Here is a 24,982-nt window from a genome sequence, read left to right as displayed (position 1 = left end):
CAGGGTATGGGGAAGAATAAGTGAGGGCTTCTAGCAGACGTCTTACCAGTCTCGGAAGCAAGTGTCCCCACTCATAAGTATTGCCATACTGGGAAAGACCAAAGGTCCATCAAGCCCAGCATCCTGTTTCCAACAGTGGCCAATCCAGATCACAAATACCTGGCAAGATCCCAAAAAAGTACAAAATATATTATACTGCTTATCCCAGAAATAGTGGATTTTCCCCAAGTCAGTTTAATAATGGTCAATGGACTTTTCCTTTAAGAAGCCGTCCAAACCTTTTTTAAACTCCGCTAAGCTAACTGCCTTTACCGCATTCTCTGGCAACGAATTCCAGAGTTTAATTACATGTTGAGTGAAGAAACATTTTCTCCGATTCATTTTAAATTTACTACATTGTAGCTTCATCGCATGCCCCCTAGTCCTAGTATTTTTGGAAAGCGTGAACAGACGCTTCACATCTACCCGTTCAACTCCACTCATTATTTTATAGTCCTCTATCATATCTCCCCTCAGCTGCCTTTTCTCCAAGCTGAAGAGCCCTAGCCGCTTTAGCCTTTCCTCCTAGGGAGGTCGTCCCATCCCCTTTATCATTTTCGTCGCCCTTCTCTGCACTTTTTCTAATTCAACTATGTCTTTTTTGAGATACGGCGACCAGAATTGAACACAGTATTTGAGGTGCGGTCGCAGCGTGGAGCGATACAAAGACATTATAACATCCTCATTTTTGTTTTCCATTCCATTCCTTTCCCACTTCAAAGACGAACCACACTGCATTCCAAAGGCTTCGTTTAATGTGAACTTGACTTTACTGAACTTTCTGCAAACGGCAGACAAATCAGTTTTTATAACTTCATCTGTACAGTAGAACTCCTCCTGTCCACTCAACCCACATTTTTACTAAGCTTGATCTTCTTAGTGACTTTAGTTTTTACATATTTACTGATACTCCTGTCCTTTACTCATGCCAGAGGCTGGTAATAATCCAAGGTTGCTCCTGAATTTCTTAAAATCACAATCCACTCCCCTGAGGCACAGATCCTTTAGGCTATCCTTCTTCCAGCGATGCACTTCTGGAGCTGTATCCTGGCCTGAAACAGGCTTCACCTGTTCTAGTCCTGCTCTTGGGCTGGGTTCCCCTTACCCACCAGAGTTTCTCATACCTTTACTGTTGCCACTTAGTTGAGACAGCAATTACTCCTTAATCAGCCTGAGTTTACTTAGCCATTTTGGAATCGCCCTTTCTACCAAGGTGGGGAAACAGGCAACCAAAGACTACTTTTCCCCTCAAAACAGTAGCCTTTATTACATCCAGCTCCACCTCCCTTGCCAATCAACTAACAAACCCACATTTTTCTGCATTTTATTTCAACACCATTCCCCTTGGGCTGGGCTTTCCTCCCAGTCAGGGACATCTCAGCTCTACCCTCCCCCCCCCCCCCCCCCGCCCAGTAATTAATATCCAGAGAGCTGACACCACTCAGTAATCCCCATATAATGGGGGATTACATTCAGATGTCCATTGGTTTAGAAATGATGTCTCTGATATTCAATAAATCTCTGTTCAGTAAAAGTCCATTGACAGAGCTGCTTTTAGGGGCCCTTCTACAAAGGTGCGCTGAAAAATGGCTTGCGGGTTTTGGTCGTGCGACGATCCATTTTTTTAGCGCGCCTGGAAAAAAGGCCTTTTTAAAAATTTTTGCTGAAAATGGACATACAACAAAATGAAAATTGCCGCCTGTCCATTTTGTGTCTGAGACCTTACCACAAGCCATTGACCTAGCAGTAAAGATTCGTGCGGTAACCGGGCGGTAATGACCTACGCACACCATATGCCACTTGGCGCACATCTGTTACGCGCGCCTGAAAATAAAAAATATTTTTCAGACGCATGCCAAAAATGAAGTTACCACAAGAGCCTCGCGGTAGTCGGGCGGTAACTCCATTTTGGCGCATGTTGGGCGTGCGTGGACGATTATGCGGCTTAGGAAAAGGACCCCTTAATGTTTCATTTGGGATTGTGTCCCCTCCTTTAAACAGTGTTGTAGAAAATAGGGAAGAAGTAAGCTTGAAATGATGTTACAATACAATTTTGTAATTTGTTGTGAGCCAGCACATTCTTCCTCCCCCTTTGTGCTTACAGCTCAATCAGAGCTGGCCTCTGTTAAGACTGCAGTGCCATGAACTTTCTTGCACGATTATCTGGGTTTTTCTCTCTAATTTATAATTTCCTACCTGGCCCAGACATTGATTGTAGTGATAGTCTTTACTTCTATAAACAAACTCCATCCAGTAGGTGTCACCATTGAGCAGTAGTGCTGATTCACCTCCAAAAACTGCTTCCAGGAATGGCAGTGTTCAGCGGCACCACTGAGCTCTGCCAGTGTGTTCGTGTTGATGTGTTAAGTATGTTTCACATAGACACACCATGGAAAAACACCTTTAGTAAATCTGGTTCATATATAATCAGTGATTGAAGCTTTTGTGTTCTTGTATTTTATTATACTAATTGTTTGTAACCCATTCTGGCTGTTTAGCAAAAGGACTGGTAAGAAAACTAATGCATGAAATAAAACCAAATGAAATATTAACTGGATTATTCATATTGTTCACCTGTTCTTAGCACATTGAAACATTTTAAATTGGATTTCATAGCTAGATTGCTATTGATTTTTAGAATGCAAACTGCTAGTGACTAAGTTAATGGCAGCTGTTCTGTAAGCTGTTGGCAGAGTAATATCAATGCCTATCAAAAAGGCAGTTGCATCACGAAGCATAGTCCAGGAGTATAAAGGGAAATTCTATAACTACATCTGTATAAATGTCAATATAATTGGCACGCATGTCTGTATGACATGTATGTGCACTATTCTAAGTAGACTAGTACAGAGATTCCCAACACACAGTACACCTAACCTTTGGGGGACGTGACACATTAGCAGGGTGTATTAGGTGCCCAACAAACCAGCCAAAAACCAGCTAGTTTTCTGGTTCTGTGGTAACCTGCTCCATCCACAATCATAAACAGAAGAGCCCCATTGAGCTCGAACTGTTCAACCCCACACACCTTGCTACCTTCCCAGGTCATTGGCTGGGACATGAAAACAGCAACATGAAAACAGGCAGGACCATTTCCCTGCGTGCAGCACTGCTTATCACACCCCTTTCTGATGTAATTTCCTGCTTTGGAGGCTTTCACTGGCAGTGGAGGAGACATAGACTGGGTAACACTGATTGGGGGGGGCATAGAGGGACTGGGTGATATTGATCTGGGATGGAGATACTAATCTGGGAGAGGGGAGACAGAGGCTGGGTGATGCTGATCTGTGGGGGAGGTCAGAGACAGACTGCTGACCTCGAGGGAGACCGAGAGAGACTGGGTGGTGCCAGTGGCGTAGCCAGACTGCCAATTTTGGGTGGGCCTGAACCCAAAGTGGGTGGGCACAAAATTTTCTCTCTACCCGCCCCCCCCCCCCCCAGCAAAATGTAGTCACACTCAGATGCATTTGTCACACAGGGTAAAGTGCTGTTTTTCAGTGCATCAGATTTCAGACAATTTATTTAATAGCCTAATCCTTTTCAGTGAGCTTTCAGAGGCCAAAACCTCCTGCCTCAGGTCAGTATAATGCTGTTACGGTATCCTCTCCTGACCTAAGGAAGGAAGTATTGGTCTCTGAAACTTTATTAACACCATATTACTTTATCCTAAATTAAAAATAAAATTATTTTCTTTACCTTTGTTGTATGGCCATTTACTTTTTCTCATTGTGTTGCTCCCAGTCTCTAGATTCTGCTTTCCTTCGTTTTCGCTTAACTCTTCTGCCAGGGTTTCCTGGCCATTTGTCATTTTCTCTCCTTTTTCTTTGCTTTCTTCAATATTTTTCTGCCTCTCTCTGTGTCCAGATTTAATTCATTCTTACTATCCATTCTTTAATTTCCTTCATCTACTTATGGCTTTTCATCTTTTTATCACCCTTGTTCTCCCCATGCCCCTTCCTCTTATTCTCCAGTCTTTCACTACTCCCCTTTCCATGCAGCAGCTCTCCTCTTTCTCTCCCCATCCTTCCAGTGTCTCCCCTCTCTCTCCCCATCCTTCCAATAGTCTCCCCTCTTTCTTTCTGCATCCTTCCATCCAGTGTCACCTCTTTCTCCCTACCCTTCCATCCAGCGTCTTCCCTCTTTCTCTCCCCATCCTTCCACCCATCTACCCTCTCTCCTGATCCTTCCATCTAATGTCTCTCTCCCTCCTTCTAACCAGTGTCTATCTCTCTACCCTTTTCTGTTTAGTGTCCCTTCTCTCTACACATCCTTCCAGTCTCTCCTCTTTCTCTCCCCATCCTTCAGTTTTCCCTCTTTCTCTGCCATCCTCCCATCTGTTTTCCCTCTTTCTCTCCCCATCCTTCCATTTTCCCTCTTTCTCTGCCATCCTCCCATCTGTTTTCCCTCTTTCTCCCCATCCTGCCATCTGTTTTCCCTCTTTCTCTCCCCATCCTTCCATTTTCCCTCTTTCTCTGCCATCCTCCCATCTGTTTTCCCTCTTTCTCTCCCCATCCTTCTATTTTCCCTCTTTCTCCCCATCCTGCCATCCATTTTCCCTCTCCCATTCAGGCCCACAAGCCCCAGCTCCCATTGCCGGCCACTGCTGCTTTTCCTGATGAGCAGCAGGGCCGGCGCTACAAAAAGAAGCGCTCAGCTGACTGAGCTGAGCGCCGCCGCCAACGCTAACCCGATGAGAAAAAATGTTTTAAAAAAAACGCGGCACTGCAGGCAGCCTCGAAGCATTGGCTGCTGGCTCTGCAGGCTCCTTCCGTCTCTTACGTCACTGCCCCTGCTTCACTACAGGGGCAGTGATGTAAGAGACGGTAGGAGCCTGCAGAGCCAGCAGCCAATGCTTCGAGGCTGCCTGCAGTGCCGCGTTTTTTTTAAAACTTTTTTTCTCGGCGGGTTAGCGTTGGCGGCGGCGCTCAGCTCAGTCAGCTGAGCGCTTCTTCTTTTTGTAGCGCCGGCCCTGCTGCTCATCAGGAAAAGCAGCAGTGGCCGGCAATGGGAGCTGGCGCTGGGCGGGCCTGGACTGAAATTGGGTGGGCCTGGGCCCACCCAGGCCCACCCGTAGCTACGCCCCTGGGTGGTGCTGATCTCAGGGGGGAGACAGAAAGAAACTGGGTGATGCTGATCTGGGAGGGAGACAGAGATTGGGTAATGCTGAACTGCTGGGGGGGGGGGGGGGGAGGAAGACCGAGAAGATGAAAGACTGGATGATTCTGATCTGGGGGGAGATGAGATACAGACTGTGTGATGCTGATCTGGTGGGGGTGGGGGGGGACACATAGACTGTGTGATGCTGATCTGGGAGCAGATAGCCCCCATCTGGTGATGGGAGACAGACAGGCTGGGTGATTGCTGATCTGGGGGAGGGAGAGAGAGACTGAGTGATTCTAACTGGGGGGGGAGGTAAGAGACAGACTGGGTGATGCTGATTGGGAGGGAGTTGAGAAACAGGCTGTTGAAAGCAAGGCAGGAGTTGAAAGCAATGGAAGTAAAACCCAGACTGGCTCAATCTGTCCTCCTTTTTCTGGAGCCATATGGTAACCCTAGACATGAATATGTCTCCCTTATCCGACCTAAATGGGACTGACCCGTTGATGGATAACTGAAAAGTCAGATAATAGAGAAAACACTGCAAAAACCCCTCAAACAATGCATAAACAAAGGCCCAGAGTTCCCGATTTTAAAAAAAAAAAAAATTGTTCTAAAACAAATATTTTTAATAGAAATAAATGTGATGACATCACCGGGGAGGTCTGTTGGGTATGCCAGATGGTTAAATTACCGAAGGCTGGATAATCAAGACTGTACTGTACTGTAAATTACGCATGCATTCTGTAATATTTGGAGCACTCGCGACTGCAATTGACCTGTCATAAGTGTGCTGAAAGTTGTTTGCTTATCTTTTGGGCTTAAACCAGTATTCTAAGAGGTCGCTATCACTTGCCCGGGCTAATGGGCATATTCAGTGACACTTAACTTGGTAGTGCCACTGAATATACCTGGTTAGCGCCTAAGCTATAATTGGCTATTTTGTGGGTGGTCCAACGATGGGGTCAGCACTTATTTGGTTAAGTGCCAATATTCAGCACATACCAACTCAAATGGAGGAAAACAGCTTATACTTCTGTCACTGTATATTTTATAACTCCTAAAGCTATACCAATAAACACAATTCAACCACTTCTTCAACAAATTTCGTTTTAAAAAAAGAAAAAATATTTTGTTTAAAAATAAAAATTGTAAAAATAATAAATTTTTTGTAAAATAAATGTGAACGCTTCACATAGCACCAAACTGTGGCACCTGGTTATAAAATTGTTGTTATGGTCTAGTAGTTTGTATGTATTTGAGGGTGATCATGACAGGATTTGCTAAAAATAGAGTTGAATTTCCCTGTTTTCCCAAAGAAGGTTTGGATTAGGGGTGGGCAACAATAAAAATTTTTAATTAAAATTAATCATGGTACTAAAAACTTTAATCACATGATTAATCCCACCTCTGGGCTGGATGGTTTGGTACTAGTATAGTCTCACTGCATGGAAATTTTTTTACACCTGCTGAATATACCGTATTTTTCGGACTATAAGACGCACTTTTTTCCCCCAAAATTTGGGAGGAAAATGGGGGGTGCGTCTTATAGTCCGAAGGTAGCGAGTTCCCGCCCTCCCCCCGAGTTCGGGATCGCCCTCCCCCCGGCCCTGTCACCACTTCTCCCCTACTCACGTCACGCGATGTTCCCTGGTGGTCTAGTGACGTCGGGGCAGGAAAGAGCCCCCTCTTTCCTGCCCAGCGCGCTGCTCTCCATCCTCCTGTATGCAGCCTGACGGTCTCGGCGAGATTCAAAATGGCCGCCGAGACTTCAATTCTCGGCGGCCATTTTGAATCTCGCCGAGACCGTCAGGCAGCATACAGGAGGACGGAGAGCAGCGCGCTGGGCAGGAAAGAGGGGGCTCTTTCCTGCCCCGACGTCACTAGACCACCAGGGAACATCGCGTGACGTGAGTAGGGGAGAAGTGGTGACAGGGCCGGGGGGAGGGCGATCCCGAACTCGGACAAGATGCACCGGAGCACCTAGGTTTTAGAGGAGGGAAAAAGGAAAATTTTTTTTTTCCTATTTCCCTCCTCTAAAACCTAGGTGCGTCTTATGGTCCGGTGCGTCTTATAGTCCGAAAAATACGGTAATGAAAAGTTGCATACACACACTTTCTTCCCACAGCACATTGTGCCCTCACCCCTCCATACAGATACCTAACTTTCTCCTCTCCTGCTGCATCCTTCCCCTGTACATACACCCAAGTGTCTCCCCTTCAACTGCTAATTCAGTGGTTCCCAAACTTTTTCAGTTCACGGCACCCTTTGTGTCTGAGCAATTTTTTGCAGCCCCCCCTCCCCCTCCCAACCACACACAGGTCTCCAACCCCCAGCCACACAGCTCTCCACCTCAACCAGCCACACAGTTCTCTACTACCCCCCCCCCCCCCCCCGCCACACATTTTCTTCCACTGTTCACCTTCACCTGCAGTAACCCGGGGGGGGGGGGGCTCCTCTGCAGTTTCTAGCTCCACTTCAGGCTCTCTGCCACTGCTGCTTCTAGATGAGCAGCAGCAGTGGCAAAACAAGCTGCAGCCTTGCGGGACAGGAAGCTCCATACACTCGCTGCCAACTGTGCCCCAGAACAGGAAGTGATGTTCAAGGGGGCAGATCATCAGCCACGTGTATGAAGAGTCTGACCCTGCCCTTGTGGCTGCAGCTTCTTTTGCTGGCGCTGCTCATCTAGAGAAGCGGCAGCGATGGGCATGTGCGTGTGTGTGTGGGGGGGGGGGGGGGAGCAGAGAGCAGGTGGTTCAGGTGGCGGGGGGAGGGAGGTCAGGATTTGCCACTGCACCCGTAAGAGTTTGCTATGGTGCACCAGGGTGCCGCGGTGCACAGGTTGGGAACCGCTGTGCTAACCATGGCTGTCCTGTCCTGCTGATGCTACTGACCATTCCCCCCCTCCAGCACACAGGTCTGTCTTCTCTTCCCCTCTCTTTTTTCTTAACATTTATAGGGTCTTCAAAGGGTCTCCGGCAACGATTCCCACATGCTATTTGCAACTGACATTGATGCCTTCTCTCTGCTGCGTTACACGAAGGTGAAGTAGGACAGGCAGACGAGAGAAAGCAATGCCGGACAATGGAGGGGAGTTAAAAAAAAAAAAAAAGTTTGGTCAGGATTATAAAATGTAATCTTAGTTAAAAATTTTTAAAAAATGAATCGAATTAATTGTGCACTAAATGCCCACCCCTAGTTTTGATCCTTTATCAACAGAATTTGCCCGGTCCTGAATAATTGTAGACACCCTCAGAGACCTCAAGGAGTTTGAAAATTCCCAAGGGAAAGGCCACAGTGTATGTCTGTCTTGGGGAATTATATGGAAGTTTACACAGCACTTTGACATTCTCTATTAAGTGTCTTGGCATGTGCTCCACTATTTCTGCACATTGATTTTCACATTACTTGAACTGGAGATTTAAACAATGTATTGATTGGTTTCAGATTACAAAGATGATGCCGATCCTGCCGTGGCTGTTATCCATAATAATCCACTGTGGGGCAACCCAGCGATCTGATCCTATATTTACAGCTGTCACCAACACCGTCCTCCCACCCGACTACGACAGCAACCCCACGCAGCTGAACTATGGAGTAGCTGTCACCGATGTGGACAATGACGGAGACTTCGAGATCGTGGTGGCTGGGTGGGTGTCTCTAAAAGGATTATTGCACCACTGCTCTAAGGTTTGGAAGGACTCTGAGCAGGAGTTTTCTTATAGTTTGATGATATGTTTGTGATCAGCTTTTTTCAAACTGGGGCTCTAGAGTATTTTCTTATTTATTCTTAGAGGTCAGTAGTCAGTGGCACTATTCTTGTCATACGAATTAGTTTTGTTTTATCTTCATGTCCCATCATTTGTTGAGCCTTCTTCCGTTTCCCGCTTTTTGTTTTTTGTATTAATTCTGTGGGATTGTTGTGTTCAGCCACCATGAGGTATAACTTTTAAACATCTAACTTACCATTTAAAGATATGTATATTTTTCAAAGCAGTATTTATAGCTTTTTGCCAATTAAAGCAAAACTTAAATGACCTCATAGCTGGAGTGAGCTTGACGGCAGCTTCAGAGGTTGGGAAGTAGGACAAGTGCCTGGCAGACTTCTACAATCTGTGCCCCAGAATTGGTACAGAGAGAGAGAGAGAGAGAGTTATAGAGGCTAATTTTCAAAGCACTTAGACTTACAAAGTTTCATAGGTTACTATGCAACTTTGTAAGTCTAAGGGTCCTTTTACTAAGGTGTGCTGAAAAATGGCCTGCGTTGGTATAGACGCACGTATTGGACGCACGCAGGTCCATTTTTCAACACAGCTGCAAGAAAGGCCTTTTTTTGGCCAAAAATGGACATGCGGCAACATAAAAATTGGCACACAGCCATTTTGGGCCTGAAACCTTACTGCCACCCATTGACTTAGCAGTAAGGTATCATGCATTAATCGGGTGGTAATCATCAGCACATGTACACTGCCTATAGTGCCACGCGGTAGAGAATAAAAAATATTTTCTGCCGCGCGTATTGGACAAACGTAAGAAATGGAATTAGCACCCGGGGCTCGTGGTAATTCCAAATTGCCACGCGTAGGTGCCTACGCACCTTAGTAAAAGGGCCCCTAAGTGCTTCAAAAATATAACCTATGGAACTTTGTAAGTCTATGTGCTTTGAAAATGAGCCTCTCTATCTCTCTCTCTACCAATCTTGGGGCATAAACTGTAGAAGTCTGCCTGGCATTGGTCTTACTTCCCAACCTCTGAAGCTGCCGTCAAAGCACAGTCCAGCTATGAGGCCATCTAAGTTTTGCTTTAATTGACAAAAAGCTATAAATACTGCTTTGAACTTTAAATGGTGAGTTGGATGTTTAAAAGTTGTACCTCATGGTGGCTGATCACAAGAATCCCACGGAAGGAATACAAAAAACAAAAAGCGGGAAACGGAAGAAGGCTCAACAAGTGGTGGGACATGAAGATAAAACAAAACTTTAGTTCGTATGACACACAAAAACAGTTTCTTAAAAAAAAAAATCTTGTCGCTGTTATATAGAAGAATCGACATGGAACCGTGTTTCGGCACGGGGTGCCTGCCTCAGGAGTCTTGTAGTTTTGTCCAACAAGTGGAACTGAAGAGCTACAATAATTATCTGTTGGTCTTTAAACAGACTGTGTCCAAAATGCCAATTTACTTCTGACAATTCTTAGAAGTTGATCTCGGAGAATAAAGGACTAATCAGTAGTCTGTGTGCAAATAAAGTGCTCCGCACAGACCGCTGATGCGTCCCTTTTTCTGTGCATATTGGTCCCCTAACTACTTCAAACTGGTCTATACTCACATAGGATGCGCTAGTAAATGAGTTTAGCACATCCTTACATGGGCATTTCCTGTACGCCAAACCCATTTCTAGCCTGGCCATTAAAAAGGGCTTTTTTTTTCTATTGATTGCATTTCTGGCCATCCGCTAATATTAGCATTGATATGCAGCCATTTAACATGAGAGCACTTACGGCCTCCTATTTAGAAGGTGCTAAGGGCTCTCAGATTATGGATGCGCTAACCAATTAGGATGATAGTAATGTCAGCATGCTAGCTGATTAGTGCGTCCATACCCATTCTCCGCCCCTGACATGCCTTCAAAAAGAAAAAATAAATACTGTGCACGGATGACAAAATTAATGCAAAACACTTTAGTACATCCTGTGTTAGGCGCATGTTAGTACGTGAAGTTACATGGAATTAATTTTAAAAGAAATAGGAGGAAATATTTTTTCACTCAACGAATAGTTAAGCTCTGGAACTCGTTGCCAGAGGATGTTGTAACAGCAGTTAGCGTATCTGGGTTTAAAAAAGGTTTGGACAAATTCCTGGAGGAAAAGTCCATAGTCTGTTATTGAGGTGGACATGGGGAAGCCACTGCTTGCCCTGGGATTGGTAGAATGGAATGGTGCTACTATTTGGGTTTTTTCCAGGTACTTGTGACCTGGATTGGCCACTGTTGGAAGCACTGGGCTAGATGGACCACTGGGCTGACCCAGTATGGCTATTCTTATGTTAGAAAATGATAATTTTCTCACAAAAGTACCTACACTGCTTTTAGTATTCACATCAAGAATTGTACTACTTCCTTAACTTTTAACTGAGGCAGAATGTTGGTGTTTAAATACAGAGAAACACCAACCTGAAACTGCTAGAAGAGCAGAGTACATGAATAGAAATGGGAAGCAGCAGGAGCTGGGAATGTGCTGAACCTAGTGACACTGTATAGGGAAAAATGCAGATCCAATATCCAAACATAATTCCCCTTTTCCACACCACAGCGCTTTCATTGACCTGATTACCTGGGGAGAATGTGGTGGAGAGGGATGGAGTGAAAGAGGAGTATTTTATAATGCATCTATATTTAGACACCTGCCGTCCGATATTCATCCTTATTTAACCGGCTATCTGCGAATATTGAGCGGGAGATATCCGGTTTTCTCCCATTGAATATTCATGGTCAGCACTTGGCGGATAATCTTGTGATTTAGCCAGCTATCTGCAAATATTCAGAGCCTCACTGGCTAAGTTTGGAGGCCAGTTTGAGCCACTGAAATAGCAGGCCTATCTTTGGCCGGTTTAAACTTAACCGACCAGCACTGAATATCAACTTGGTTGGTTAAGTTTAAACTAGCCAAAATTAAACCGGATATTCAATGCTGGTCACCGGAAATGGCATTGAACATCCAAGCTCAGCACTGACCGTGGGAGGCAGCCGGGCTAACTCCTGTAGTCTGAATATCGGCCCCCTAGGGCCTAGATCAGTGGTTCCCAAACTTTTTCGGTTCAAGGTACCCTTTGTATCTGAGCAATTTTTTTGTGGCATCCCCCCCCCGGCCATGGATGTTTCCACCACCTCCCCCCGGCCATGGATGTCTCCACCACCTCCCCCCGGCCACATAGGTCTCCTCCTCCCCGACCACATAGGTCTCCACCTCCCCCGGCAGCCACACATTTTTTTCTACTGCTCACCACCTGGAGCAGCCCGGGGAGGGGGGCTCCTTTGCAGTCTCCAGCTCCACTTCAGGCTCCCTGCCACTGCTGCTGCTGCTTCTCTAGATGAGCAGCAACAGTGGCAAAACAAGCTGCATCCTTGCGGGCCCGGACTCTATATTCACACGCTGCCGGCTGTGCCCCAGAACAGGAAGTGATGTTCAAGGGGGCAGAATCATCAGCTGCGTGTATGAAGAGTCTGGTTTCACCCCTTTTGGCTGCAGGTTGTTTTGCTGCCACCACTGCTGCTGCTCATCCAGAGAAGCGGCGGGGATGGGTATGTTGGTGGGGGGGGGAGCAGAAAGGAGGCGGTTCGGGTGGTAACAGGAGGGAAGTCAGGATTTGCCGCGGCACCCCTGAGAGTTTGCTGTGGCACACCAGAGTACCACGACAAACAGTTTGGGAACCACTGGCCTAGATTCTATAAATGGCACCAGGGTTGGGCACTGAAATGATGCTTACTAAGCTGGTATTGTGCAAATGGTGCTCTGCGTGGAATGATGTTTACAGAATACTAGTTTATTGTGCATTGCACACCTAACTTTGGGTGAGTGCATATATGCCTGACAGTTGATGGCAGTTAGGCGCGCAAATGCATGTGTTTTATAACATTGTGCCTGAGTTCTGGGAAAACCCCTGACCCACCCATGTCCCCTCTGGAGTTGCATACTATGAAATTTAGAAAGATCGCAATGTAACTCCTAATCACTGCCAAATAATGCTTGTTAACCCCAATAATTTATTATCACTTAACTAGCTAATTATTTTGCACACAGATCTGGGATCAAAATTGTGCGCTGAACTTTGGGCCATCTGTATAGAATCCATAGTAACATAGTAAGTGACGGTAGATGAAGACCTGTACGGCCCATGCAGCAGTTGGAGGTTGCCTATGAGACACCTGTTCTATGAAGGAAAGTTGGTGTAGCAGGTAAAATACATGCCTGTAGTTTAGACACCAGCACTTGTGCCAGCCATAAAGTTGATAGAAGTACTCAGGCCTAAATTCTGTAGATAAGCAGTTTCTCCCGGATTCTGTAACAACACATGTAACTTAATTGGCTTAACAAGCTAATCAGCAATGATAACAGCACTTAACAAGCAATAGTAAACACTGATTGGTAATAATTAGAATTTGTGTGCACAACTCGCTAAGCGTATTCTGTATTGAACTGCACCTAAATTCTATTGTGCACAGTTCAAAAGGGGCGTGGCTATGGCGGGGAAATGGGGGTGTTTCATGGGCATTCCAAACTTTGTGTTTAAGTTATAGAATATGGTCCAGTGCATGTAATTCTATCTGCAGGGATTTACTCCACTTTTTCATTGGTATAAATGGAGGTGCATAGTTTTAGGCGCTGGGATATCAACTAAGAGTATTCTATATACTGTGCCTAAATCTAGGCGCCGCTTATGGAATATGTTTAGGTGGAAATGTTTACCGCATGGATTTTTTAGATGCCTTAGATCTGGCCCTTTAAGTGCAGGTCCTGTGCAAACTCTGCCCATGTGTATGCTTACCTGTCAGATATGTGCTGTGTAAGATATACACATGTACGGAATAGCATTTACGTGGATTTTCAGCATTTACACACATACATGCAGGTATTCTAATCATTTGTCTATTTACCCTAATTCAATACAAGTCACCAAAAATTGCATGTACAAATTTGGGCACACACCCGATTTGCACGTGCAATGTAATTGAATAACAAACTAATTCAAATTGTTTTTGGGACTAAAGATATTAGTATTTCCAGATGTCTCGAAGGACACAGAAAAGAAAGGTAAACGATTTTTGATAACGAAACCAGAAGTATTGAGGTTGGGAGGCACATTTTATCTTAGATTTCCTTGTAAGTGCATTGTAGTTTACAATGCACAAAAGTATGTTTTCATGGATCCATCTCATTTAACAACATTTGTAACCTCTAAAAGAACATAAGGAGCTAAATAATATTAAGTATGCCTACTCTCTCCTAGATGCTGAATTTGAAAGTTTATATATTTTTCTTCCTCCTCCAGTGTTAAGGATATCTCCCCATATAATGTGGACTTGTGTGTTGAATATGTGGAATAATATCTTCCTTTATGTGTTTTTTTAAGCTTAATTTGACAGATTAACACTTTCTATTCAAATGTAACTCCTTGAAATATTTGTAAATGTATAAAAATAAAATAAAAAAAAAGAATAACAAACTAATTAGTGCCAATAATTGGCTTTTTTAGATTTAATTGACATTTATGTGTGGAAATTTAGGGGAGGGATCAGTGCCTAAACTTTACGCAGGATCTGAAAAAGGGGGCATGGAAATGGGAGGGTCATGGGCATAAAGGGGCAAAAATTAATGCACATTATTATAGAATAACAGGGATACGCATGCGCCTATTGCAGGCGCGAACATTTGCACCACATTTCAGTTGGCGTAAGTGGCCACACCGAAAGTTAGGCACGATTCCCAGGATTAAGCACTATTCTATAAACTGCACCTAACTTTAAGCATGGCTTATAGAATAGCGCTTTTTTTGGCGCCGTATATAGAATCTAGCCCTTCATGCATAAATGTTAACACTCTCTTTATAGAATTACCCCCCAAAACCTCAGGTTGTTTGTATGGGTGCCCAGATTTGCACGCCCAAATTTGTGCTCGCGCCTAAGATGTGTATGCAGATTAATTGTGTAATGAGCCCTTAACGATCAATAATTGAAGTTAATTGGCACTCATTGAAATGTGCATGCGCATTTGGCTGCACTCTATTCTGTACGGTATGGCGCCTAACTCTACTAATGTATAATTAAAAAAGAATGTGGCCATGGGCGTGTCAGGGGCGTTCCAAAAAGTTGTGCACGTAATCATAGAACATGGCCTCAGTGCGCATTTACACCAGGTTCCAGGAGGCTTAAGCCTGGCACTTAAAGTTCAGGGAATCAGCACTAAGCCTCATTCGATAAAGGGCATGCACCCTGTGTGGAACTGTGGTTAGTGCCAATTTTTTCCCGGTGCAGAAATTTTGAGCACCAGTTATAGAATTCCCTCCAAAGTGTGTTGGCTGGAGGAGGTAGAGGCATAGCTAGGTGGGTCGCCAGGGGAGTGGCTGCTCCCCAAACGGACTTCCAACGATGCTGGTGCCTATTTTTGATGTGATCTTTCTTATTTAAAATATGCACTGGTGCCGTCGGCAGGCCGCTCTCTGCTTCCCCTGCACCCTCAACCTTGGTATGCTTCTGGGAGGAGGGATGGCTAAATTGTTCCTAGGGAGGTTGTTGGGTGAATTGACGGCAAGTATATTACTGCTTTAAAGGTTCTACTAGTAACCAACTTTAATACAGGACAGCCGGACTGGTGAAATGACCATCACTTGACCCCTTAGTACAATTATAGTTATCAACTGGCCACAGAAATCTTTCCAAGATATTCTGTGATTAACTTAGCTGTAACTTTGTAAGAAGAGCATTCAGCAATGGGAACAGGTGTTTAGCCTGCACTGTGAAGACACAGCAAGCTCTCTAGTGTAAAACTGAATTGCAAATTGTGTTTTTTCACAGATGAAGCAGTGTGCTGAGGCTGTACGGCTGGGTCTAGAATGAGAAGTCTTTGGTTTTATGTGTGTGTGTGTGGGGGGGGGGGGGGGGTATGGAAACAGGGAATGAGAGTGTAAATTTGCAAAGAGATTTGAAATCTTGTGGGAGTCTCAGACTGCATGACTTAATTACTCTCCCCTATTACCATTATGATCCCCGCATGGAGGAAACAAAACAGTATGAAATGCGGTAATTAGCTGGAGAGCCTGTGAGAAGAAGCATGCTTACAAGGATATCGGTGGAGGCTATAGTTTAAAAACGGACCATGGTGTGAAGACTTGAATAAATCAGTTTAACTTCTGAGGATTGCATTAGTATTGTAATAGTCAGGGCTTTTTTTGAGGGGGTACTGAGTACCGGCACCTTTTCCGTTGTCTGCTAAAACTGACCCATGGACCCCAAGTTTTAATGAAAAATCTGAGGCTCTACACACCAATTCTGCCTTGTCATACATTCTGTGACCAGTTGCAGGGGGCTTGGCTATTGTGGGATGGGTCCCTCAGTGATTACCCCACCCCTGAAGAGTGGCCTAGCATTTGAGTACCGGCACCTTTTTTTACTAGGAAATACGCACTGTAATAGTGAATACTCGGCTGATGAAACAACAATAAAATACTAGCTGACTTCCTTTATCTTTTATCATTTACTTGAGTTATGGTTCAGGGCTTCTGTGGTGTGCAGATGAATGTACGTAGGCCCAACTTACAGCTGCATATGTGCTTATCTAAAGTGTGTTTACATTTATTTTATTTATTTTAATTTATGTACTATTTTCCTGATCAAAATATCACCTAAATCGGTTCACATATTATATAATTATATAAGAAAAGCAGAAGAGTAAGAAAAAGACATAATCCAGTTTCTACAGATAAGACCAAATAGCTACAAATCAAATCATAATCAGAGCAGACAATCATCCTAACTAGGGGAAATCAAATATATGTTTTAAGTTTTTCCCAAATATTGTAAGATTAGATTCCAATCTTAGCAGGGAGCTTATTAATCTAAAAAGCCTTAGAACGCCATCCGGCCTTCCTTACATTACCTAAATCTGGGACCTCAAGCAAACTACCCTGTGTAGACCGTAAAGATCAATTTAGGGTTATACAGTTTAACTTTCTCCTTCAGGTATCCAGGTTTCTGATATCCATTTTGATTTTTAAGGCATTAAGGGGGGGGGTCTTTTACTAAGCTGTACTAGCGTTTTTAGCTCACGCTAAAAATCAGCTGGTGCTAAACTTTGAGAATGCCCATCATATGTGCGTTTGATCGTTTAGAGCCAGCTGGTCGAGAGCTAAAAACGCTAGCACACCTTAGTCAAGACTCCCTACTTAAGGCTCACACATAGCAACGGAATTAAACTTACAAATGTACCATAGCAATGCTGCTCACCACAGGTTCTAGGGCAGTCAAATTGATATTTCGGTCTGACGTATGATCATGTGACCCACTTATGAGAGCTGAACATTGGCTTCTGGTGGAGTCCTGTATTTTGTACAAAAGTTTTAGTTTACAAAATTTTTTTTTTTTTTAATACAGGTTCTCCTCATTTATACCTGTTACATACACCCTGGCGTGAGCTCTGTGATCAGGGCAACAGCATCCATTAACTGTTCCTACTACTACTACTATAAATCACTTCTGTAGCGCTACCAGTCGTACACAGCGCTTTACAATTGAACATGAAGAAGACAGTCCCTGCTCAAAAGAGCTTACAATCTAAATCAGGACAAACAGACAGACAGGACCAAAAGGAGAAGGGAAGGACAGACAGAAGGACACATAAGGATAAGATAAAAGTGACAAGTCAGGAGTCGAAAGCAGCATCAAACAGGTATGCCTTTAGCCCAGATTTGAAGGCGGCCAGGGATGGAGCTAGATGTAATGGCTCAGGAAGCCTATTCCAGGCATAAGGTGCAGCGAGATAGAAGGAGCAGAGTCTGGAGTTAGCGATGGAGGAGAAGGGTGCAATTAGGAGAGATTTGCCTAGTGAACGGAGTTCTAGGGAAGGAGTGTAGGGAGAGATGAGGGTGGAGAGGTAGTGAGGGGCCGCAGAGTGAATGCACTTTGTAGGTCAACAAGAGGAGCTTGAATTGTATACAGAAACCAATAGGGAGTGTGAAGCTGGTCACCCTTCCAGACTCCAGCCAGGGCTGACCCTGCTTAGCTTCTGCTACACACAGTCACTGCTGGGCTCTAGCCTTCTTGGTACCTCTCAGGATTCCCTCTCAAACACTGGGGAGTTTTCTGGCTGCTCTTCTCCCTTCACAAACGCTCATCAACACCAGGCTTCTTGCAATTAAGGGTTTTAGTAATGTCTTTAACATAAACATTTCTTCAAGTCAAGCATAACAAAAGAAACACTCTACTCAGAGCCTGCTTCTTAAATCCTTCTCAAACTTTAGACAGTTCCTCAAACTCAAACAAAGAAACAAAAGAATTTACTTTCCTTCTCCGAGCTGTCACCTTCTCCAGAGAGAGCTTCCCCAGTGTTTCCATCTCCTCCCTACAGCTTTCCACCACTCTCTTAATAAAGCTGCCTGCAATCCTCTCACACTTGGTTCCATTTCCCAATCAACTGCTGGCTTTGCACTCTCCTGGCTAGAGTCCTCCCCCTGACTCTGATTCTCTTGCTGCTGCAGTGCATTCTGGACCTTGTAGTTCCCTGCCTCATCACAGGAGCCAGTGTTCCCTCTCTCCGATGTGCTTCATTGACTTCATATCGGAACTCTGTTTAGCATTGTCAGGGCACACTTAGTGGAATGCTCTCCCTCTGCCGTTACAAACAGAACCTTTGCTTTCTCTGTTTAGTTCTCTGAAAACGTATTTATTTCACAAAGGGGCCCTTTTACTAAGCCGCATAGGCACCTACGCATGCCCAGCGCACGCCAATTTAAAACTACCGCCCGGCTACCGCGTGGCCTGGGCAGTAATTTCATCTTTTACATGCGTCCAATACACACGATGGAAAATTTCCGACCCACGGCGCTACCCAGGCAATAATCAGCAGTGTATGTGCACTGACGATTACTGCCTGGTTAACACGTGAGACCTTACCGCTAAGTCAGTGGGTGGCGGTAAGGTCTCAGGCCCAAAATGGACGTGCGCCAATTTTTATTTTGCCATATGTCCATTTTTGGCCAAAAGCCTTTTTTTACAGGTGCGCTGAAAAATGGACCTGCACGTGTCCAATACACGCGTCTACACCAGCGCAGGCCATTTTTTCATCACACCTAGAGGCTGGATAGCTATTGGTTATCGGGGCTTGGGTGATGGCAGCAGACTGAGGTTTTTGATTCCGATTGCTTTTCTTTTACAATTTGTATTTCCCTCTTTGTGTGATTTTACTGTAATTATACACCACTTTGATGGTTTTGTCATAAGCGGTTAATCAAATAAGCGGAACCTTGAACCTTAATAATAGAACTGTCAGAATATGAAAGAGGTTTGTATTTCCACTCTAAACCACATATCAGTAACTGATCCACGTGGTGTCCAACATTTGAGGGCAGCTAAAGTAACCAGCCCCACATGCCTCCACTGAGACTGAAAACCGGGTCATGTGACTACTCCTAAACTAATAGCTAAACTCTACAAAGGCTCAAATGGAAAGATTCACACTATAAACCAACCATCACTGCACATTTTTGCTAGTTTCCATGGATGACAGCTCAATCAGTGGTGTTCAAAACACTTGAATGAGAGTTCCTCCATATGTGTGAAATAGTGACACCTAAGTCATATGACTATTCTTGAGCAAAAACTGTGGTTTAAAATACATGAATGGAGAATCACAAGTGTCAGGAACAACAATGTAGGACCCTTCAATAAACTTTGGAGGTCTTTTACTAAGGCGCGCTCATGTTTTCAGTGCATGCTAAAATTGGGTGCAAGCTAAACCTTAGAGACGCCCATGGGAATGCTCTACAATGAAGTTACAAAGTAGTAAATTTAAAATGAATCGGAGAAAATATTTCTTCACTCAACATGTAATTAAACTCTGGAATTCTTTGCCAGAGAATGTAGTAAAAGCAGTTAGCTTAGTGGGGTTTTAAAAAAGGTTTGGATAGCATCCTAAAGTCCATAAGCCATTAATAAAATCTTGAAGGGATATAAAACGTTACAAAATCTTGTAAAAAATTCAGAGTAAAACCAAACAAAATTTTAAAAACAAAAATTGAAATCTTAAATTCAGTTCTAACGTTATAGTTTATTGAACTTGATTGACCGTATTACATATTACAATATCAAAGTAGTTTACAAATAAAATGGTAGCCAGTATAAAAGCTGACAAGTAACGTTATTTTATTTATTTATTTGCTGCATTTGTATCCCACATTTTCCCACCTATTTGCAGGCTCAATGTGGCTTACATTGTTCCGTCATGGCGATCGCCATTTCTGGAGTGAGAGATACAAGTGGTATTACATTAAAGATAATGATTGGCTTAGTAGATTAAATAGACAAGTATAAAGAGTTTATATTTGAACTAAGAGATAAAATGGTATTACGTTAAAGTTCATTCGTGGTAGAGTAGACCTTGGTAGTCGAGTATAGAAAGTTAGGTTTTATCCAGTTCAGGCTTGAGTTTCGTTGTCTGGTAATAAGGATGGATCGTTGTGGTATGCCATGTTGAACAGGCTGGTTATCCCCATACATATGTATTTTCCTTGTAAAATAAGTAATACACATGTTCATTGCCGTCTGGCCCAAACCATATCACCTTACAGTCTTACACATAGTGGGCTAGATTCTATATATGGTGCCTGAAAAATCCACGTGGAAAAAAATGCCTAGGCATATTCTGTAAAATATACCTAAATTTTATAGAATAGGCTTCTATTTCCACGCGTTATATAGAATACACTGAGTGCCTCTCTACGCGACTAAATGCATGCCCATAACCATGCCCCTTTTCAACTATGCGGCTTGGAATTTACACGCACCACGTTACAGAATACTGTTTGCAAGATGCACATGTAAATCATAATGAATGCCAATTCATTATGTGGAGGAGTAGCCTAGTGGTTAGTGCAGTGGACTTTGATCCTGGGGAACTGAGTTTGATTCCCACTTCAGCTCCTTGTGACTCTGGGCAAGTCACTTAACCCTCCATTGCCCCTGGTACAAAATAAGTACCTGAATATATGTAAACTGCTTTGAATGTAGTTGCGAAAACCCCAGAAAGGCAGTATATCAAGTCCCATTTCCCTTTCCCTAGTTGAGATTGTACATGGAATGTTGCTACTATTAGAGATTCTACATGGAATGTTGCTATTCCACTAGCAACATTCCATGTAGAAGCCTGCCCTTACAGATTAGCAATGTGGCTGAGCAGGCTTCTGTTTTTGTGAGTCTGACGATTTCTGTGGGTTAGGCGGTTTCCTAAAGGACAAGTCCATAAATCGTTACTAAATGGACTTGGGGAAAAATCCACAATTCCAGGAATAACACACAATTCCAGGAATAACACGTATAGAATGTTTGTACGTTTGGGAAGCTTGCTAGGTGCCCTTGGCCTGGATTGGCTGCTGTCGTGGACAGGCTGCTGGGCTCGATGGACCCTTGGTCTTTTCCCAGTGTGGCATTACTTATGTACTTAATGTACTTGTGCATGTGCAGGACGTCATACTCACAGAAACAGAAGCCTGCGCGGCCGCATTGCTGATCTGCAAGGGCAGGCTTCTACATGGAATGTTGCTAGTGGAGGAGTAGCCTAGTGGTTAGTGCAGTGGACTTTGATCCTGGGGAACTGAGTTCAATTCCCACTGCAGCTCCTTGTGACTCTGGGCAAGTCACTTAACCCTCCATTGCCCCTGCTACAAAATAAGTACCTGAATATATGTAAACCGCTTTGAATGTAGTTGCAAAAATCTCAGAAAGGCAGTATATTTTTTTTATTTTTGTTACATTCGTACCCCGCGCTTTCCCATTCATGGCAGGCTCAATGCGGCAGGCAATGGAGGGTTAAGTGACTTGCCCAGAGTCGCAAGGAGCTGCCTGTGCCGGGAATTGAACTCAGTTCCCCAGGACCAAAGTCCACCACCCTAACCACTAGGCCACTCCTCCACACAAGAGCTCCCATTTCCCTTTCCCCTTTCCTTAGTACTGATAATTGCTTGTTAACATCCAATTAACAGAAATTAAGGCGCAGTATATAGAATTTGGGGGAGCATGGATATCCATGAGTATTGCATGTTGCAACACTCTAAATTTTAGATGCTTAATATTAAACACTAAGCTTTAATTTTACTTTTATTTATGTCACATTTGTTTTCACTTTGTGCACCCTTCTCCTTTCTAGTTTCTATTCTCAACTGAGTGATTGTTGGCGTTCCTTTTCTTTTCCTGTTTATTGCTTAGACTGTAAACCACTTTGATGTTTTTTTTACAAAGGTGGTATAGTAAATCTCAAACAATAAATAGTGGCTTTCTGAAATTGACACTTACACGTGTATGCTATATACAAAGGAAAATGCTGCTGTTTACACATGGACACCATGACTACAGCTTTTAAAATAAGGGCCATTATGTACTGTAAGATGAGCGCTGCTGAATCTACTTAGAGGCATATTTTCCAAGCACTTAGACCTACAAAGTTACATGGAGGGGCATTTTCGATTGAACGTCTAAATCAGAATTTGGACGTTTTACACAGAACGTCCAAATTCTGAACAGGAAAGAAGGTCATTTTCGAAAAAGATAAACATCTATCTCTTGTTTTCGAAAATACTATGGACGTTTTGTTTTTTGGATGTTTTGTGATTTGGATGGGTTTTGGGGGGTCTATTTAAAAAAAAAAAACCCCACTGTCCTAGTGACATAACGCTAATAAATAAACATACAAAGCAAATTTTGAGTGATAATAAAAAGGATATCATGGATTTAAAATGGACATGCAGGAAACTTAAAAACTGACACCTGCATGTATCACTCAAATTTTCTTTATATGTTTGTTAATGTGATGACAAACCCCTGATGCAGTCAATAGAGAATCCACAAAGCGTGGAGAACTCAAAGAAGACCCGCGGATACTTTGTAAAACAAACAAAAAAGTGGGCACAAAACAAGGAGTCCCAGAGACTGGATCACAGTAAAGCTAAAACCAAATTTTATTAATTAGTATATTTGACTCGTATATTTGACTCGACACAACCGTTGTGTTTCGGCCAAAGAGCCTGCATCAGGAGTCTACAAATAAAAACAGTAAAAATAAACATTTGACATAACATAAAAATTAATTGATATATAAATCTAAATAAGACATATATATAAAACAACATAAAAACATCATAATAATGTGTAGAATATTCATAAAAATACAAACACAAAATATATATCAAATGATCAGAACAACAGCAAAATCATAATGATAATAATACATGCGTAACAATTAAGAAAACAAATAAACCAAATAAAACAAAATGAAAACGAATAAAACCAAATAAAACAAAACAAAATGAAAAATGTGTCAGTAGGGAAATGATTCTTGAAACATTATGCAACAGTCTAAAACAACCATTTTAGTGAAACGTGGCCACGTTGGGTCTTTTTCAATAAAACATTTCTTGGACTCCTGGTCCGCTTTCAGGCTCATTTTCGAAAGACAAGGATGCCTATCTGTCGACACAAATTGGAAGATGGGCGTCCTTCTCACAGGGTCGTCCAAATTGGTATAATCGAAAGCTGATTTTGGATGTCCTCAACTGCTTTCCGTCACAGGGACGACCAAAGTTCACGGGGACGTATCGGAGGCGTAGTGAAAGCGGGACTTGGGCGTGCCTAACATAGGGACGCCCTCGACCCATAATGGGGAAAAAAAAGGGCGTCCCTGACGAGCACTTGGATGACTTTACCTGGTCCTGTTTTTCTTACGACCAAGGCACAAAAAGGTGCCCGAACTGACCAGATGACCACCGGAGAGAATCGGGGATGATCTCTCCTTACTCCCCCAGTGGTCACTAACCCTCTCCCACCCTCAAAAAAAATCTTTAAAAATATTTTGTGCCAGCCTCTATGCCAGCCTCAAATGTCATACTCAGGTCCATCACAGCAGTATGCAGGTCCCTGGAGCAGTTTTAGTGGGTGCAGTGCATTTCAGGCAGGTGGACCCAGACCCATGCCCCCTACCTGTTACACTTGTGGTGGTAAATGTGAGCCCTCCAAAACCCACCACAAACCCACTGTACCCACATCTAGGTGCCCCCCTTCACCCATTAGGGCTATGGTAGTGGTGTACAGTTGTGGGTAGTGGGTTTTGGGGGGGGGCTCATCACACAAGGTAAGGGAGCTATGTACCTGGGAGCAATTTCTGAAGTCCACTGCAGTGCCCCCTAGGGTGCCCGATTGGTGTCTTGGCATGTCAGGGGGACCAGTGCACTACGAATGCTGGCTCCTCCCACGATCAAAGGGCTTTCATTTGGTCATTTCTGAGATGGATGTCCTTGGTTTCCATTATCGGCAAAAATCAGAAACAACCAAGTCTAGGGACGACCATCTCTAAGGACGACCTAATTGTCAAGATGTGGGCGCCCTGAAACGAAAGATGGATGTCCATCTTGTTTCGATAATACGGATTTCCCTGCCCCTCCATCAGGACGTTTTGCAAAGACGTCCTCAACAAAACTTGGACGTCCCTTTCATTTATGCCCCTCCACGTGTTCTACTTCTTGCTGTTTGCTACAGACTTGCAAGGCCTCTTTTTTTGGCACCTATTCTATAAAGGAAAATAGATGCCTACTTTCCATTATAGAATGCTAATGCAAAAGGTGAAACATGTGCCTGTAATTTAGGTATAAGCACTTAACATTAGCCATAGAGCTAGCAAACTATTTAAATAGAGCAGTAGTTCTCAATGAATATGCATGAGATAAATTTGCATACAGTGGAGGTAGAGCAGCAACTGTGGCTCATGCACATTCACTGTGGATATCCTGAAAACCTGACAGGCTAATTGTGTCCTGAGGGCTGGCCCTGGGTTGAGAACTCTTTGCACTTGAGGAATTAAAATGCAAGACTGGATGGCAAGTACTTTTGTAAGAAAAACAAAGACAGTAGAGATGACAAAGAGCAAAAACTCTTTAATTAAGAATTTTCACTTCACTTCACTTGACTCGACACGGGCCCAGAGGCGCCCTGCCATTATGCCTTTGCGGTAGTATAAGCTGCAGAAGCTCTGCTCAGACTCCTGATGAAGATGTTATAGCTGAAACACGGCTCGTGTTGAGTCAAGTGAAGATTCT

The 24,982-nt window shown here is 43.6% G+C and overlaps 1 protein-coding gene across 1 annotated transcript in view; it reads left to right on the top strand.

The window, feature by feature from the left end:
- CRTAC1 (cartilage acidic protein 1) overlaps positions 1–24,982 on the top strand; it is a 495,959-nt gene that overhangs the window by 66,645 nt on the left and 404,332 nt on the right. Inside the window, exon 2 of the mRNA XM_030204795.1 lies at positions 8,584–8,786. Within this exon, the coding sequence (XP_030060655.1) occupies positions 8,584–8,786 (203 nt within the window). The remainder of the gene's footprint in view (positions 1–8,583; positions 8,787–24,982) is intronic.

Source organism: Microcaecilia unicolor, chromosome 5 (genome assembly GCF_901765095.1).
Source record: "Microcaecilia unicolor chromosome 5, aMicUni1.1, whole genome shotgun sequence".
Classification (NCBI taxonomy): domain Eukaryota; kingdom Metazoa; phylum Chordata; class Amphibia; order Gymnophiona; family Siphonopidae; genus Microcaecilia; species Microcaecilia unicolor.
This window is presented reverse-complemented; position numbering and strand designations above follow the sequence as displayed.